At 45.4% G+C, this 18,802-nt stretch overlaps 2 protein-coding genes across 2 annotated transcripts; one reads left to right on the top strand and one right to left on the bottom strand.

The window, feature by feature from the left end:
• Nucleotides 1–57: 57 nt before the first annotated feature.
• On the top strand, nt 58–6,551 carry DFFB (DNA fragmentation factor subunit beta). The gene is made up of 7 exons (XM_048519234.1): nt 58–411; nt 1,121–1,247; nt 2,377–2,565; nt 3,174–3,253; nt 3,648–3,818; nt 4,400–4,500; nt 6,156–6,551. Exons 1-7 carry the CDS (start codon nt 298–300, stop codon nt 6,412–6,414), a joined length of 1,041 nt encoding a protein of 346 aa, XP_048375191.1. The 5' UTR covers nt 58–297; the 3' UTR covers nt 6,415–6,551.
• Nucleotides 6,552–8,848: 2,297 nt separating this feature from the next.
• LG16H1orf174 (linkage group 16 C1orf174 homolog) lies at nt 8,849–12,271 on the bottom strand. The gene is made up of 3 exons (XM_048519235.1): nt 12,180–12,271; nt 10,556–11,074; nt 8,849–9,644 (listed from the first exon to the last, which is right to left on the bottom strand). The coding sequence occupies exons 1-3, from the start codon at nt 12,192–12,194 to the stop codon at nt 9,534–9,536; spliced, it is 645 nt and encodes a 214-aa protein (XP_048375192.1). The 5' UTR covers nt 12,195–12,271; the 3' UTR covers nt 8,849–9,533.
• Nucleotides 12,272–18,802: the final 6,531 nt, after the last annotated feature.

Here is an 18,802-nt window from a genome sequence, read left to right as displayed (position 1 = left end):
AATCATTAAAAAAATACAAATATTACTGTTGGGTATGTGATGGGTTTTGTTGCTCTTTTTGTTATTCCAACAGGATGCTTCACTAATACGAAATAGTTATTTTTTGTTGTTGATATTAAGCAGGTTTCCATTGTTGTGATGAAAATAAGAGACTGTTCCTTTAAGAGTGCGAAGGCTGGACCATCTCTGGACGGATGTTAGTCTCCGCCAATAGGAACCCTCTTTTGAGGCTGAGTCTTGCCAGAACAAAGATCAAATCAGGAGTTTCCTGGTTCGAGTCCTCTTTGTGCCACGGTCATGGTGCGGAAGCTCAAGAGTGTCAAAATTCGCAGCTTGGGTAGTGACCGTCAATACGGGGTGGCAGGGAGAAGTCTGAAAGAAGTGCTGTTCAAAGCCTGCGGCCTTTTTCAGGTGCTTGGGAGCTGGAGGGAAGAGAGCACAAAGGGAAGGGTGGGGTTTGGGGTGAGCGACCCCTGCTGGGGCAGATAAGAGGTTGGAGGGTCCTCCAAAATATGGCATTCCCAAACTTGAGAGAGCTACTAGTACTCTGCAGGAAATGCACATTTTTAAAATGTGTGATCCTTTCTGTTGTCTCTCGGTATGATTACCATAACCTCCCTCGCCTTAGCCTACAGCTGTATATTCCTTTTGTATCTCTGTATCTTGTAACTGGATCCTTTAGTAGCCCCGAGGCAGAGCCACTGTTAAATTGCCAGCTCTCAAAAGAAGTGGCTCCTCGCCGCATCTCTGCAGGAGTTGCTACCTGTGTTGCTCCATATCTTGAAGATATCTGGAAATTTGACTCTAATGTCAATACAGGTGCAGGGACACAAAATGCCAAGGCTGCATTTCCAGCTGCACCCCTATGAAGAACTAATTCTACTGATTGTGAGCTCAATGGCACAGAATGGTCCTGGATTCAATCCCCAGCTGCCCATCCCAAAAGGCAAAACTGACCTTGATGCTTCAGCGATCTGACTACATAAGGCACTGTCATTTGTTTCTAGTGACACTTCCTAAACTACTTATTTGAGCTGTGGTGGATTCCTGAGTTTGGGACAGGGTGTCAACTCTTAATGCATGCCACCTCCCTGACTCGATACCTGATTTCCCCCTACAGCTTCCTGTTTCCGACTGCCGGCTGTGTTCGTATGAGGATGGCGTGGAGCTGGAAAAAAATGATTTCCGGAATGTTCCAAACAACACCAAGCTTATCTTGTTAGCTCGAGGCCAGCTTTGGCAAGGCTGTATGTATGACATTGCACACAAAGAAACCGGGCACAAAAGAAGGAACACAGTTCAGTTGCTGTGACATTTATATTTGGCAGAATTTAGACTGGAACTAATGCCCAACTTTGTATAAAACAGGTTTTTATTTAAAAAAAAACATGGATACTTGCAACAGGTACATAGTTATCCAATGATTAACTTTCTGCCATTTTAAACACCCATTGTAAAAACAGTCACTTGCAACAGGTACATAGTTATGTAATGATTAACTTTTTGCCATTTTTAACACCCATTGTAAAAACTGGTAGCCCGCATTTAGAAACTGGGCCAATGAGCCTATTCCTCGTTTCCTTTGATGCATGGCCAGTACATCGCTTTTTGTACCATCAAAAAATAGTGCCTTTTGTCCTGAGGCCCTGTGTAAAGATCTTCTGTCCCCACCTTGATAGTCTTTCTTTTGTCTGGTATCAGCTGCCACAATTTTAGAATTCTTGATTGATACTTCTGCTTTAAAAGTTAGAATATTTATGAACATTCCGTGATCTTGGGGAAACTTTGAGGGAGGCAGCGTGCCTCCTTGCATCCTTGAGGATAGACGTGTGTTGTATGTTTCCATGGAAGCTCTTCTTAGTGGAAGTTGGCCAACTCCTGTCAAGCTTGATGGACGGAAAGCATGGTTTTTCCTCCTTGAATGAATGGCATTGGCAGCCTAGTAAAAAAAAAAAAAGGATTCCCAGCCCTTTGGTGAAAACCCTACTTTTAAGCATCTAGTCAAACGAGCATTTTTTTTCAAGCTCAGTATCTTTATGGGAACTTTTTCCTACACCATTTGGTCACTTGAAGAACCTCTGGATGCATCTTTGGGAATCTCTGTATGTAGCAAAGGATTCTGGTGGATGTTTTATGACATGCTTATAATTCATGTGAAGGTTATCCAGCCTGAATAGAACAAACCCCCCTCCCCCACCATCCTTGGGAATTGATCTACTGCAAGCAAAACTGCTCATTGAGGAACCCCAATCAGCCCCCCCCCCCAATCATACTGTCATGAGAAAGTCAAGGAACCAGATTGAAAGCAGAGAACGGCTATGGTGATCCATTGCTGCCATTCTTGTCTCCCTCTCCCTGCCCCTTTACAAACTGCAGACGTGAGCGAGATCCAGCGCTTTCTTAAGGCATCTTCCAGGCAGACGGATGATATCATTCAGGCAGCGAGGGGGCTGCTCTCTAAGGAAGAAGCTCCCAAGTGGCGGAAGCTTCTAGTGGACCTCATTCAGAACCTCAGTGAAAATATTTCTGCTGAAACCAGAGAGGAGGATGAGAAGTGGTTCGAAGGTACGTTTGGCCTTGCTCTGGGCATGCAAGGAGGAGGCCCACATATCATTTGCGGAGCTCGCGCAGAAAATGCACTGACATAAATCTGAGTTTAAGGCAAAATAGGCCTCCAGTTTTAATCTAGAAAAGCCCATGCCCTCATGTAACCCCAGCTCACCAATGCCTAGATAGGGTTCTGTTATGTGCTCTGCACATTATTTATTTCCCTAGTGGGGAGCCAAGGTGGCTTACCTAATTTTCCTTTCCTCCCATTTTACCCTCACAACAATCCTGCGAGGTAGGTTAGGCTGTCAGTGCGTGACTGGCCTAAGGTCATCCAGCAAGCCATAGCAGAGTCGGGATTCGAACCTCACTGTCCCAGATCCTTGTCGGACACCTTCACCTGATGGTTAGGCCGTTTTGTGATCCAAAATGTTGGTATAAACTCTTGAGCAAATGCAACCAGATTGTTTATTCTCTAAGAGTTGCACATCTCCCCTTTCCCCTCACTTGAGCTCACAAACATGGGCATATTGCATTTCAGGACTGTGATCAGCGCAAGGAATCATTTTGTAGAAATGGCGCTTACTGAGGTGGAAGGCTAATGGTTTTCTTTCTGCCTTTTATAGGGGTCGAATCTCGCTTTAAGACAAAATCTAGCTACATGCGTTACAGTTGCGAGAGCAGAATCCGAGGATACTTGAAAGAGGTAAAGCCCTAGCCGGTTCACTGAACAGATCAATCATAGAATCATAGAGTTGGAAGAGACCACAAGGGCCATAAAGTCCAACCCCCTGCCCTGCAGGAACACACAATCAAAGCACTCCTGACATATGTTCATCCAGCCTCTCTTTAAAAACCTCCGAAGAAGGAGACTCCACCACTCTCTGAGGCAGTGAACTCCATTGTCGAACAGCCCTGGCAGTCAGGAAGTTCCTCCTAATGTTTAGGTGGAATCTCTTTTCCTGCACCTTGAATCCATTACTCTTATGTCCTAGTCTCTGCGGCAGCAGAAAACGGAGACTAGAACATGGAGTAATGGATCAATGTTACATGTTCTTTAAGACTATTTGTATGTACAGCAAAGCTTCCTTTCCCCCCAGGTTACCAGGTACACCTGTGCTATCTATCCAGTTGCCCAACCCAAGTATAAAAGGCTCGTGGAAGCAATGGTGGAGAAGCTGAAGTTGGAGAGATACAACGGCTGTTATTTTGATAGAAGGGAAGACAAGAAAGCGTGTCTTTGCACAAGAGAGGGCTGGTTCTCTTGTCAAGTAAGTATAGACTGTTTTCAAGAAAACACAACCCTTTGATTATTTTTTTTTCCCTCCAGGGTGCTCTTTAAAATGAACGGTGGTCTGCCAACCAAGCAGGGACTGAGAGAAGTCAAGTTTTTGTTTTGCCCTTGAAGCTGATCCAGCCTTAGTAAATAGTAGGTTGGCTGGGATGGATGAGGCAGCTTTTTCTGCCCCTGAAACTGTTGCTCTCTGACCTCCATGAGGAAAAATTGGTGTGCCCCCCCCTCCCCCGAAAGGTATTTGAACTGAATGATGTTATTATTCTGAAAAGAACTGAAATTTCAGTTCACTTGTTACTTGCCTTGAGGGCCTTAGGATGGAAATGTTACTAATAAATATTCCAAAATGAATTTCCCCCTGTATTAGAAAATATGATTGCTGTGTGGAAAGCTCAGGGGGACAATTTAATATAGCCCTTTCATCGATATGCTGTTTTATTATGAACAGGGAGGTCTTCCAAAGATGCTTCTTATTAAAGGCCAAAGAATTCCCTTACCCACAATCTGCACCGTTTGTCAGAGAACTTTCAGGAGTCAGTTGCTGTTGTGTTTTCACAGGGCCCTTTTGACAGTGAAAGCTGTCCTTGCAAACACTCCATCAATCCCTACGGAAACCGGGAAAGCCGGATCCTCTTCAGCACCTGGAATCTTGATCATGTGTACGTATGGGTCAACATCCAGCCAGCTGGTGCTCAATCGGAGCTGTTCAATACATTGATAGCCAGCTGGGTTGCAAGGAATTGTGGGACTAGGGAGCAATTCCACCTGTTCCTTAATATATCTCTTTAAAAAACTTGGGCAAACTAATTATCCTACCACGTCCCCCTTTCCCCCCCATAGCTGGTCTCAATGGAACATTCCGAGTCCTCATCAGGCTGTTATGGAATTGTTTTCTTCTCTTTTTGGTTCATGTACAAAATCAAAATTTGGGTATGCCCATGGAATCCCCCAGAGTAGTCAGAGATGCTTCCTTATATACGGGTTGCTCCATTGGCCAGCTCTCCTCACCCACAATGGGGCCAGCGAGTTTACTATTAGATAAGTGGCTACACTTCCTCCTCCTTTTGCCATCATAGAAACCAAGAAAGTTTCTATGGGCGCTCACTGGACCCATATTTGCTTGGCTTTCGCCAAGTTGATGTGCCACGTACCTTCGGACAGTCTTGAGGTATGGAGAAAAGTGAGAGAACATTTGTTTTCTCTCATAATCCTAGAAGGGTCAGTCATGGACTCAGGTTTAGCTTTAAAAGGGGCTTGAACAGATTTATGGAGGAGAAGTCGATTTATGGCTACCAATCTTGATCCTCTTTGTTCTGAGATTGCAAATGCCTTAACAGACCAGGTGATCGGGAGCAACAGCCGCAGAAGGCCATTGCTTTCACATCCTGCATGTGAGCTCCCAAAGGCACCTGGTGGGCCACTGCGAGTAGCAGAGAGCTGGACTAGATGGACTCTGGTCTGATCCAGCTGGCTTGTTCTTATGTTCTTATGTTGATTGCAGCGCTTTATGGGCCCTTGGGAAAAGGGTGTCCTTGGGTCCACCTCAGCTCCTCTTTCTCCTTTTCCTTCCCTTTCCTGTCGCCAGACTTGGGCTAAAACCTCTTTGTTACAACTAAGAGGACTAAGAACTTGCTTTTCTCTCTCAGGCTTAAAAAGCAAAACAAAACCTGAAATTTGCAGGATGCCGAATCCTGCAGTTTTTCTGTTTGCATGGAATACGCACAGCCAGCCTTTTTTGCAACTGCACAGCACAGTCAGTTTTTTTGCAACTGGTTTTTGTGACTCTAGATCAGTGATGGCGAACCTTTTCGAGAACGAGTGCCCAAACTGCAACTCAAAACCCACTTATGTGTCGCCAAGTGCCAATACGGCATTTTAACCTGAATACTGAGGTTTTAGTTTAGAATAACTAAATAACTAGATAACTAGATAAACCAATAACTAGAACTGTTATTGCAACCTAGCCAAAGAAAAGTGTCCCTGTTCCTGCCATGCCAGGAAGCGAGGTGCTTTTGAAAGCCCTGCAGAAGCCAGCAGCTAAGGCTTTCAAAGGAGGGGAATGCCCCAGAAGCCACTGTGGGAGGGGAGTGGCCTTTCTCAGAGGCCATTTCCGGCGCCTCTGACAGACCTGCGGCAAGAGGAGGGGGGAAGGGGGAGGGGGAGATTTGGGCACTCGTGTGCCCAAGGAGAGGCCTCCGCGTGCCACCTCTGGCACGGGTGCCATAGGTTCGCCATCATGGCTCTAGATTCTGGAAAGACTAAGGGGATGCATATTGTTGAAATCTAGCACTTCTTTCTTACCTCTTCCCTGCAGGATTGAAAAGAGACGCACTATCCTCCCGACGTTACGTGAAGCCATCATGGCCCACGAGGAAGAGGAAGTCAACTGGGAATATTTCTATCAGCTGTTGTTCACGGTTGATAACTTGAAACTTGTGCACATTGCCTGCCACAAGAAAGCCAACCATAACCTTAGCTGTGACGAGACCAAGGTCTACCAAAAACACCTCCACAAGATCCCAAGGGGACGCATTGAGAAAGAACTTTACCAGGCGACTGTTTCCCAAGGCTGACGACAGATATAACATTTTTGGAGTGGTGGGTTTAGGAGAGAATTTGTTTCTGTTGCATTGTCTAGTCGCCCATTTTCTCCATATGTCAGATGCCTTAATTCTTTCTCTTGCCCCAAGTACAGAGTCAGTGTTTTTTGGAATTCAGCTCTGTTTGTAACTTTTGTGCCTATTGGCTAGTGCCTGTGACATTTTCTCAAACGTTTAGCATATGTTAGCATCCAATATTCCAGTTTCTAGACTGATTTTCATTCATTCATTCATTCATTCATTCATTCATTCATTCATTCATTCATTCATTCATTCATTCATTCATTCATTCATTCATTCATTCATTCATTCATTCATTCATTCTTTGGATTTTTATACCGCCCTATCCCCAAGGGGCTCCGGGCGGTGTACAGCATATAGACATAGTACAGTCATAAAATAACTAAAACCTTTAAAAGCAGCGATAAAACAATAGAAGACTATAGTAAATATAATAAATATAGGTATAAGTGGCGTCCGACAACCCCATTTTCAAAATCCTCTCCCAAGGGGGAGGTGGCAGGTCCCATTAGATGACAGAGGCCCAGGTGTAAGGGCCAAGAAAAGAAAAAGTTCTTAGGGCAAAGAAAATCTGCTTTCTCCATAAACCCTCTCGTCACTTGGCGAGGGGAAAGAACATCTCAGTTCAAAGTGGAATGTCAAAAGTAGCAAGATAGACATATGCTATTCCTGGGCTGGCAGAAAGAGAGAAAAAATCCTGCCTATCTTCAGGATGCTCTTGTGAGGTAGGTGGGGCTGAGAGAGATCTGAGAGAACTGTGACTAGCTTGCAGTCACCCAGCAGGCTTCATGTACAGGAGCGGGGAAACAAATCCAGTTCCCCAGATTAGAACACCATGGAAGCTTCGGAGCAGATGCACCCAGAGAACCAGAGTTCTGACTCCTAAGGCAGTTTCTCAATATACATAAGTCCAGATTTTCTTCTCAAATTACATGAAAGGCTGTAAATCCAACAGCAGAGGCAGCTAGATAATGCTTTAGCAATTTCAATCTGACTTTTCTGGCAGATGGTGAAATTTTTAACACTTCAGCCTAGTACTGTTAAAATTTTGCTTAATTCCTTGTGGATTCTCTATTCAGCCTGGCAATCCATCTACCCAGAGGCAAGGCCCCCGAGCTCAATGAGGCAGGTGCCTTACGGTTACTTAGACCTAGTGTGTTGCATGCAACCCTGTTTACAAAAGGTTGCTCAGGCGGCAGGTGGAATGCGCAGCCAGTTGGAATTCTCAGGGACTCAAAATATGTAATATGCCGGTCTAATTCAATGAAGCAGCTGTTTGGCTCGGAATACTTGCATTATCACTGGCAAAATGGGTTGGCTTGACATACGGCTTTAGAGCTTTTCACTCTCAGTACAAATGCCATCTGCGGTCATATTCTACTGATGGCATCATTTACTTGGCATGAATGCCTAAAGAGTTCCAAGCATCCCCGGCTCTTTTAATGCTTCCCCCCCCCCCCCCCCCCCCGCAACTCCTGGCATTAGTTTGCTGTACAGAATGGCTTGGATTTGTCAAAAGATACTCATCCAGTTAACTATGTAACTAACTTGTTTTTAACAAGATGAATCCTGCAAGTCAGTTACGAGCTGATTCCTCAGGGATTAAAACAATTTTGTATTTCTTGCAAAGCGTTCCTGTGTTCACTGGGGGGGCGTCTGGGTCTGTTGTTACAGAGCGAAAGAAGGCAGCAACAAGGGGGAAAACAGCACAAAAATTAAAGTCACGGCTTACATCTGGATTCTGATGGTAGCAGGGAGTCCTTTACCACCCTGATGTGTGAAATGGGTGGACAGAATTCATAGTATTTAGTGTAGGAGTTCACCCACTATATGCCATGCCATAATTCCCTGGATACCTTCAAGGTTTCCTGAAGATTCATTAATAGTTCCCTGGAGGTACAAGTATGGAGTATCTCCTTACTGTAGGGTATGCTGGTTGCTATACTCCATTTTACATAAAGATGTTAGTAGCTTTCACCACAGAAAAAAGTATGCCGGACCTTCTTTGGTGTAGAATACTGGAAGGTTGCATTCCTCTTGCCCAGGAAGACACCCCAGTCCAGTCAACCTCAGAGAACTTGCATTTCCCTTCTCTACCAGAAGAAGCACTAGCAGGTTGTGGGCTGGGACTGCAGAAACAGATGGCTGGGTCTTTTTGACCCACTGAGAAATCACCGAGGAAGGGTGGGCTGCCTTCATTTGAAAATGCTAGTGCCAGGAATTAACCTGGTCCTGGCATTCCCTTCTCACTGGATACAGTGCGTAACAAACTTCCCTCTGTGATCCACCTCTGAAGATGCCAGCCACAGATGCAGGCGAAACGTTAGGAACGAGATCTACCAGACCACAGCCACACAGCCCAGGAAACCCACAACAACCACACTGCTGAGAATTCTATGTTTTTAATTAACTCCATGCAAAGATTCTCCAGCACGCAGCAGTAGTTTCCCAAGTAACCAAGGCAATGAGAAGCAGAGGAAATAAGAACAGGCAAAACAAACTGGCTTTTTTTCCCCCCATGGAGGGGCCACAAGAATATGATTAGATTGGGTGAACTCACAGAGTTCGCATCCGGGGATAATCCCCTGCTGTCTGAAAGAGCCCTTTGGCAGGTTTTACGACTCCTTGCCACTGAGGCTCCAGAGGTCCAAAAATCAGCCATTAATCAGGGATGTCCTCATTGAACCCCCTTCCCCCCAAACAACGTAAGCATCGTAAGTATCGAGTGTAACACTGCCAAAAGTACAGCACAGATGCAGCTGGAGAAAAGTGACAGGTCCAAAATGAGGATGCTGTAACTACTGATGAGTAAGGAGCCTACTCCTCCTCTAACAACTGCTGGTGTCCTCTCTCCTATGAGGAGATAGATGAACGCACGGAAATAAGTGCTCCAGAATTAATTTTAAAGCAACTTGTTCCACCAAGAGCCATACATGGATTGGTGTAGGTTTGGAGAAGGAAATGCAACTTCCTTCTTCCAAAAGGGAATAATTACACAAGTTAAGTTCTTGGCCCATCTGGCACGTAGAAGAGACAGTGATGCAGAAAAGGACAGCTCTTTTAGGAGGTGCTCAAATGACATCATCATCTTCGTCGTCATCGTCATCCTTGGCTATGAAGTGCAGCTTCCGGAATTCTCGCCTGTTGGTGGGAGCCCTAGCAAGAGGAGGAGCCGGGAGGTCCTGGGGAGAGAAGAAAAGAAACAACCAGGAGTTGCATTAACAGAGAAGATGAGGTTGCTTCACATGCATTACACAGGCATTCTGGGTATAGTGATCATGTAGGTGAAAATGCATCTCAAAATAAGGGGAGAAGGAGTATTGGCGTTCCTAAGCACTGCCTGGTAACTAGCAGGAGGCCTCATCTACAGGAGCAGCAGTGGCGTAGGAGGTTAAGAGCTCATGTATCTAATCAGGAGGAACCGGGTTTGATTCCCAGCTCTGCCGCCTGAGCTGTGGAGGCTTATCTGGGGAATTCAGATTAGCCTGTACACTTCCACACACGCCAGCTGGGTGACCTTGGGCTAGTCACAGCTTCTCAGAGCTCTCTCAGCCCCACCTACCTCACAGGGTGTTTGTTGTGAGGGGGGAAGGGAAAGGAGATTGTAAGCCCCTTTGAGTCTCCTGTAGGAGAGAAAGGGGGGATATAAATCCAAACTCTTCTTCTTCTTCTTAAACTAACTTCTTACCATAGAGTTCCCAGAGATTCCTGGATGCGACAAAGGGTAGCTCTAGGAACTGCCAGGAATTCCATATTTGTCTTGTAATTAGACAAAGGCCCCTTCAGCCCTTGCAGAATAATGCACTTTCAATCCACTTTCAATGCACTTTGCAGCTGGATTTTACTGTGCGGAATAGCAAAATCCACTTTCAAACAATTGTGATAGCGCATTGAAAATGCATTATTCTGCATGTGCAGAAGGGGCCAAAGCCTTATTTTTCTGTTTAATTTCCCTTCCCGGCAATAGGACCCTGGGGTGGGGACTCCCTGCCCCCGCTGGGGACTTGGAAGCCTTATAAAGCACGCGTCTAAAAACCAACACTACGAAAATAGCTATTTTGATGCCAAACTTGATTTTTCCTACTCATTTTACCTGCATAAATGCTACGCTTCCAAAGAATCGGTCCACTGGCAGCGGCTGGTTACTGTCCTCATTCAGGAACGCACTGTTATCTGGCTCAAGACAGTCCTGCGGTTCCTCGGGTTCCATCTCCAAGTCGTCCAAACAACCACAGCTTTCCTCTTCTCCCTCCTCTTCTTCCTCCTCGACATTTTGGACACGGGTTAGGAACACAGGCTCATTTTCAGACACTGGAGGGCGGCTGTCTGCGCCAAGGGCCAAGGTTTCTGGGCAAAAGTTGGCTTGGTCGACCTGCAATTCATCACTAATCTTTGGAATCACTTTTCCTTCACTTTGGAGCATCATCTTGAGGACAGGAAAGTCCGGCAAGCTCTCATTCGCTTCTGGTATTTTGTTGGCTGGCTCCTTTGAAAAAATGTGGCTGCTGTTTCCACAAATATCCACCTCTGGTATTTTCAGCTTCGCTCGATTTCGCTTTTCACATTTCAATTTCTTTGTAGGCTGCCTCTCAGTGGCTTTGTGTGAGGGACCCTGGATTTATTTAAAAAATAGAGAAAGCAAAAGTCTCACTTGCCAGTTTCAACCATGGTCTGGCTGACAGATCTCTCCTGAGTTATAATCACCTAAGAATCTTCTTTTGCTGATGCCCTCGGTACTGAGATTATTAGTGGGAAGATACTTAGAAAATCTTTATTTAGATATTTATAACACATTTATTGCCAATGCATAATGGCTTGCAATATTGTTTGCTCTTGCAATTTTATCCTCACCACAGCAATCCTATGAAGTAGGTTAGGCTGAGATAGTGTTGGATCCCGGGTCACCCAGCAACCTTGGATTGGGGTGCTGGTGTTAGAACTTGGCACACAGGTTTCCCAGATCCGAGTTCTATACTCTTACTGCTACATTATGCATTCTTGGACATTACTTCTAACTTCTGAAACTTCCATCCCCTTCCACTGCACCAAATCCCATCTTGTTAGGTTACTGGAGCTGATGGAACTGTGGCCCCACCTGAGCCAGGGCCAGGTTAATTCCCGGCACTAGCATTTTCAGATGAAGGTAGCCCACCCTTCCTCAGTGATTTCTCAGTGGGTCAAAAAGACCCAGCCACCTGCTTCTGCAGTCCAAGCCCACTACCTATTAGTGCTTCTTCTGGTAGAGAAGGGAAATGCAAGTTCTCTGTGGCTTTTTATCCTCTGGTCAATGACTGGACTGCGATGTCTTCCTGGGCAAGATGAGATGCAACCTTCCAGTACCTCTTTGCCCTCTGGTCAGTAACAGAGGCAACAGTGCTCACTACCTTCAGTATTGAGGCTAAGAGAATTAGAAACATGCATATTCAGGCTGTTTTCGCCCCACCCTAAAAGACTGTAAGATCCTCGGAGCAGAGACCTTTCTTCTTGTACTATGTAAAGCGCCGAGCCCAAAGTTTCAGGGGGAAAGGTATTTTTACATCCTCCCCCGCATTCGATACACTATTTATATAGCTCCATCCAGACACAAGTACTTATAGGGTCACGCTATAGAATAGGAACAAGGAGCCACGCAGATTAAGCCGTTGCACGTCAAAACCCTGTACCCATATTTACATATATCGGAATAAAATTAGCATATGCAAGTAGCCCCCTCTCACCCTCTGGGCCCGCATGAAGGTCGAGCGGGCGACAGCAAAACTATTCCACCCAGACCGCGTCCTCTCCAAACCATAACTACTTCCTTTCCAGCCTCAGATCACTTCCTCCTAAACGCTCGCCCGAAAGAAAAATCAGCCAATCAAAGGAAAGAACGGGCAGAAAGAACGCCTATTCCTATTTTTGCGGAGTGAAATGCCCCTTCCCCGGGGAAAGTTTAGTTTTAGGCGCTGCAAATGGCAGTCGGAGCAGCTTGTCCGGCGGTTTTCCCTTAATGTCCACCCTCGTTCGGTCTCTATGCTGCAAATTTCTCGCCTTGTTTCCAAGGCCTTTTGGTTAAGGGCATGCATAGAACTCTGTGAAGCAGGAGCGGCCATCTTTACATAGGGCATTTGTTGCAGCGTTCCCTATAGCGTTCCCTCTTCTAGGAGAACTGCGCAAAAGCCTGATCTGTTTTGTCGCTGGCATAAAAACATGTCGGCAGTATCTTTGTGAAAGGAACTCGTTTTTATTTTTCTCTCACTCCTCCCCTCCCTTGCATGCCACCCCTCCCTCCCCTCCTCTTCTCTCCCGGAGGGTGGGTGGGCCAGGTCCAGATGCCAGATCCCCTCCCGCTCCTCCCTTGCATGCCACCCCTCCCCTCCCTCTACTAGGGTGGGTGGACCATGTCCAGATGCCGGCCCCCTCCCCTTCCTTCTCCTCCCTTGCATGCCACCCCTCCCTCTTCTCCCCCTCTCTCTCCGAGGGTGTGTGGGCCAGATCTAGATGCCGGCCTCCTCCCATCCCTTCCTTGCATGCCACCTCCCTCCTCTCATTAGGTGGGTGGGCCATGTCCAGATGTCGCCCTCCCTTCCTTTGCATGCCTTTCTCCCCCTCTCTCTCCGAGGGTGTGTGGGTCAGATCTAGATGCCGGCCCCCTCCCATCCCTTCCTTGCATGCCACCCCTCCCCTCCCTCTACTAGGGTGGGTGGGCCATGTCCAGATGCCGGGCCCCCTCCCCTTCCTTGCATGCCACCCCTCACTCCCCTCCCCCTCGATCTTGTACCTTTCCATCCTGCATTGGTTAGGCCTTGGTTAGGTTCCAACTTTTAGCTGCAACAGAACCCATTTCTAATTCACTTTTAACCACATAAAACATTGTATTGTCGAAGGCTTTCACGGCCGGATTCAACTGGTTCGGGAGGGTTTTCCGGGCTGTGTGGCCGTGGTCTGGTGGATCTTGTTCCTAACGTTTCGCCTGCCCGGAAAACCCACCAGAAACATTCCTCACCCCCCCCCTCTTGCTTTCTGTGTATTTTCCTCCTATTTCCCTCTTCTCAGTTACTGCCTATGTAATATCTCTGCTAGGGTTACCAACTCTGATTTTATACAACCATGAGATTTGGGGTTGGAGTTTGGGGGTGGCTGGGTTTGTGCAGAGGAGGGATACAAACCAAGTATAACCCAGTAGAGTCCACGCACCAAAGCAGCCCTTTTGTGTAGGCTGGAGGTCCGCTGTAAATAATTCCTGGAGGTTGATATCTGTCATTGAGCTGCCCCATAGTCTTTTGAAAGCAAAATTTAACAACAGCCCCCAGTAGTGATACATCCCTCCTGCTCCACCTTCAACCCCCCCACTTTCCAGTTTCCTTTTCAACTGGATCCATTGGGATTTTTGAAAATCCAGTTTAAATGTGAAAGTTTGGGAAACTGTATTGTGCACAATGATGTGTGCACATTCCAATTTAATTTCCCCAGTCTCCTTGCTTCTTTATGGACAGATAACTGCAGCCGCTGTCTTAGTAACTCACCATTAGTATGTTTGGTGGATCTAGAAAGGTCTTTTACATAAGGTCTTTTCATACATTAGCCAGAAATCAAACGAAATGAACTCAGCTGAGGCTAAGCAACAAACCTGGCCACCACCATCTTCGTTCCAGCAGCAACCGTACACTTATCATTTGCTTCTCTGTACGAGTCACAGCTCTGGCACAGCCTCTGGAAATCAGCCTCAGCAGAGGCCGGGAATCCTATCCCAACTCTGCATTGGGTACAGTTAAGTCATTCATAAATGCAGAGAGGCAGTAGAATTATTTAACTCTCTGGGTGTTTACCCTTTGTGCATCTGTATGAATAATTGTTCTGACATTGTCTTCTCCCAATCACATTATGGTGCCGAACGTCAGGGCAGAAACATGGAGACCTAGGCTTAAATTCCCCATTCTGCTATGAAACTTACTAGCCAACTTTCAGCGGCTTTCTCCAGCCCAGCCTGATGTAGTAGTTAGAGAGTTGGAATAGAATCTGGGAAAGCCATGTTGGAATCCCCTAACTGCCATGGAAGCTTACTGAGTGACTTTGGGCCAATCATACACTTTCAGCCTAGCCCACCTCACAGGGTTGTTGTGACAATAGAACGGAATGGTGAAAGCTGCTTTGGATCCCCATTGGGCAGAAAGGTAGATTATAAGAGAAGTAAGTAAATCAGTGAATCGAACAAACTGGACACAGTATGTGACAGACTTCCCTCTGTGATACACCTCTGAAGATGCCAGCCACAGATGCAGGCAAAACATTAGGAAAAAAATCCACCAGACCACGGCCTCACAGCCCGGAAAACCCACCACAATCAGCCAAACAGACCTCCCTCACAGTGTTGCCGAGAGAAGGAGAGAACAATGCAATGTCACTTTCGATTCCTATTTGTGTTTCAAGAAGTTTTAAAAGGAATGCCCGGATTAACGATCATGCAGAAATGTAGGAGATACAACCTTTTCATATAAGAAAGAATGGTTCCAATTTTAGTTCAAAAATGGGTCTCAGAAATCAGATGGGACATATTGATTTAACCACATCTGTTAGGAGTGTTAGTGGAGCTTATATATACATAAATATATGATGTGTGCCTGTGTGTTTCTAGAGATTTTTTTTGCACTGTGCATCTCTCCTGTGAGACAGCAAAGGAAAAAAAGGGGTTTCTTTTTAAGCCCCTCGACCACTAGGTGGTAATATTAGGCCAAGAATGAAAATCTTCTATTAAAGCAACATTAAACTTTAGTCCATCTCATACTTTAGCAAGACTGTGATAATACAGTCTCTCTTCCAAGGCAGGGCAAGGTGTTGCCAGAATCTAGCCTTCGCCTAAACAGCTTACTCAGGTGCTGTTTGATTTCGTTTTCCTTCAGAGGGTGCTGAACTGTTGCTGTATTCATCAATACTATAACTCAGCTAAAGGATCATTTGTCAGTGAAAAGAGGAATTGAAACTTGGATTCCACATATCACTTAAGAGTGAGATATATTCCCCTGTAAAAATCTGGGAATACACATCTCATTGGACAAGATCATACTCTACTTGACCATTGGGAAATTAGTCCTGTGTAGCAAAAACTTTGCTGCTCTGTGCTCCTTTCCTTTTGTTCCATTGGTTTTCAGCCTAATTAATTGCTTCCTGTTTCCTCCGTGGAATTTGTGATTCAGTAATTGATGATCAGTCATCATATTGTAACAGGCAGGAAAATTAAGAGCTGCTTTCCACTTTGCAGGCAAAGCCAGTGCTCATTATTTTTTTAAAAAACCGTGTAATGTGGTAATAGTCTCCTATCTGATCATAAAAAGGCTCTATGTGTTGTGTCATCCCCCCCCCCCCTTTCAAACCTCAGTCCCAGTGGCTGCTTTTTGCAAGAAGCAGAAAAAGCCATTCAAAAGAACAGCAGAACTAGATGTAATGTATGGTGTCTGATAATCCTTATTCATGGGGGTAACTGATTTTTCAACAGCTGAAGCTGAAAATATTTCAGAAGAACAGAAAAACATACGCTCAAATGTTACTAGAAAAGAAATGGTGGTCTCTCTAAAATGGATTATGGTAACTTGCTGGGGTACGGATGTATGATACACCCTGTGACATCTGGGATCTGTTGAAACGGTTGAATTACTGGAACGTTCTAATATTTTCAGCCGTTTATATATATCTTAAACTATGTTGTAAGCCGCCCTGAGCCCAAAAAAGAGGCCTATTAAGCCTAATTAAGTCTAATAAATTAAATTACATTGATTTTTAAAAAATGATCTCCTAAAAGTGGACTGAGTTGTTATTTAAAGTTGCAGAGAGGCTAAGCTTTTGGAAAGAGCTCTGTTTGGATTTAGCAATCAAGCATGTTTAAGGGAGTGGTACATACCACAGCAGCAGTGGTAGGATTCAAATAATTTGACAACCGGTTCCTGTCAGTGGTGGGATCCAAAAATTTTAGTAACAGGTTCTCATGGTGGTGGGATTCAAACTGTGGTGTAGCGCCAATGGGGCTGGGCGGGGCACGACGGGGGCGTGGCTGGGCATTCCGGGGGTGGGGCATTCAGGGGCGGGGCTGTGGCAAGGACGCAGCCGCTGTGCCGGTCCTTGGGTGGGAAACGAATGCACGCAGGCGCAGGCTGCCACGCACGCCGGTGCACCTCCTGCTAGACTGCTTCAAGTTCTGCGCGCTACTGCTGAGAGGAGGGGCGTAACTAAGGCAAAAATCACGTGGCAAAATCACCAATTAGTAACCCCCTCTTGGCACACACAAAAAATTAGTAACCTACTCGTGGGAACCTGTGAGAACCTGCTGGATCCCACCTCTGGTTCCGGTGGTGGGATTCAAATAATTTAACAACTGGTTGCTTACAAGCAGCCCTGGAAATAGAGGAAGTAACCATTTTATATTTTAGTTGCTGAGACTATTCGACTCTTTACACTGATGTCCTTTCCGGGAAGCTTTTAGATCTAAGAAGAGGAAGTCGCCCAATTTCTCAGACTTCTAGGTGTTTTCTGTAGGCTGACCCTAGAATACCTACCATTTTCAGAAACATAAGATCTCTTTGTAAGCAACGTGCATTATTTAGAGCTATTTTGGGGAGGAGAGTTTAAAATATATTTATTTTTTTAAAAACCTACTTTGAATAAATGTCTCCTTCTGCTACCAACACCTGAGTCTGAGAAGCAACCTGTTTGACAGAAGTCTCACTGAAAACGAACAGGCAATGTTGATTTTGGCAACTTAAAATTACTTAACGTTCTGTACCGGGATAAATATTTGATGCTCAAGTTTATTAAATTCCTAGTAATGTCAAGCTGGCATGAAACGTGTATGGCCTTTTCCCATGCCAGTTGGATGGGATCTCCCAGGAATTTATTTAAAGTCCTTAATATAACAGAACGAATTTCAGTTGGCCTGTGTCGTTGAGTATTTTTGGATGTGTGTTTTACAGGAATGACTCACCTTCAGGTGGGATCTATGGCACAGGTGACAGACAGCTGTTTGTACATTGGAGTCAAATGCTTTGGGGGGGAAAATGATAGTGGTAGCATTAATGCCCACAACAGGAACTGTCGGTTTGGTTCTGCACATAGGATAAGGGTTCAGGCTCAAATGAATCTCCCCTGGCAACTGATGCCTGAACTGCGCACTAATTGCTGCATCAAAAGATATTCTCTGAGCTCTTGTTTTCTCACTTGTAATGGAAATATTGTATTATATTATGTCAACTATAGACATCCTTGTAATCCGGTAATTCTCTATGTGGAGGGGCACACTAGGGTACCACGAGACAATTATTGTAGGCAGTGAGAAATAAATTAATTAAATAGCAAATGGTTTCTGTAAGACCAGAAGCTCCTATACACAGAGGAGGCTGCCTGCTGTGCCTCTGAGAGTTTTACTGTTCTCGCCTCACCTCTCTCTACTTAAGAACATAAGAACATAAGAAAGAGCCTGCTGGATCAGATCAGAGTCCATCCAGTCCAGCACTCTGCTACTCGCAGTGGCCCACCAGATGCCTTTGGGAGCTCACAAGCAGGATGTGAAAGCAATGGCCTTCTGCTGCTGATGCTGCTCCCTAGCACCTGGTCTGCTCCTAAGCACCTACTTAATTTCCAGTCATAGAAAAGAGCAGGGATCTTCAAACTATGGCCCTCCAGATGTTCATGGACTACAATTCCCATCAGTCCCTGCCAGCATGGCCAAGTGGCAGGGCTGATGGGAACTGTAGGTCATGAACATCTGGGGGGCCATAGTTTGAAGACCACTGGAAAAGAGTCTTGTGCCATGTCTCTGCACCGGGGCTGACTGGATTGTTCATTCATTCCTGAGATGCTGCATCTTTGCTTGATTTCCAAAAGAGGCATTCTCAGAACGGTGACTCATGCAGAGTCACAGCTGGTGGGCTCCTTTGTGGGCAAGTCATCCTTAATTTTCCACATTCTTATAAGTGAACATTTCTGGATGTGTGAGACTGAAGGGTACTTCTACTTTCAGTTCAGAAAAGAAATGGTATTTCAGAAAAAATAGTGCTCTAGGGGTTTTTTTGTAGCTTGTCTTCGGGAACCCATTGGGGAGCAAAGTGGATATAAATGGATATAAATGAAATAAATAAATAGTTCTGGGCAGAGGAATGACACAGGGAAAGTACTGCTCAACCCTTTCCTTTCCTTATTACTGTATATACTCGTGTATAAGTCGACCCGCATATAAGCCGAGGCACCTAATTTTACCACAAAAAACTGGGAAAACTTATTGACTCGCGTATAAGTCGAGGGTGGGAAATGCAGCATCAATTGAGGCATCAGTAGGTTAAATGTTTTTGAATATTTATTTCAAAGAAAAACAGTA

The sequence above is a fragment of the Sphaerodactylus townsendi genome, linkage group LG16 (genome assembly GCF_021028975.2).
Source record: "Sphaerodactylus townsendi isolate TG3544 linkage group LG16, MPM_Stown_v2.3, whole genome shotgun sequence".
Classification (NCBI taxonomy): Eukaryota; Metazoa; Chordata; class Lepidosauria; order Squamata; family Sphaerodactylidae; genus Sphaerodactylus; species Sphaerodactylus townsendi.
The sequence above is the reverse complement of the archived record's forward strand: the minus strand, read 5'-3'. Positions and strand labels throughout refer to the sequence as shown.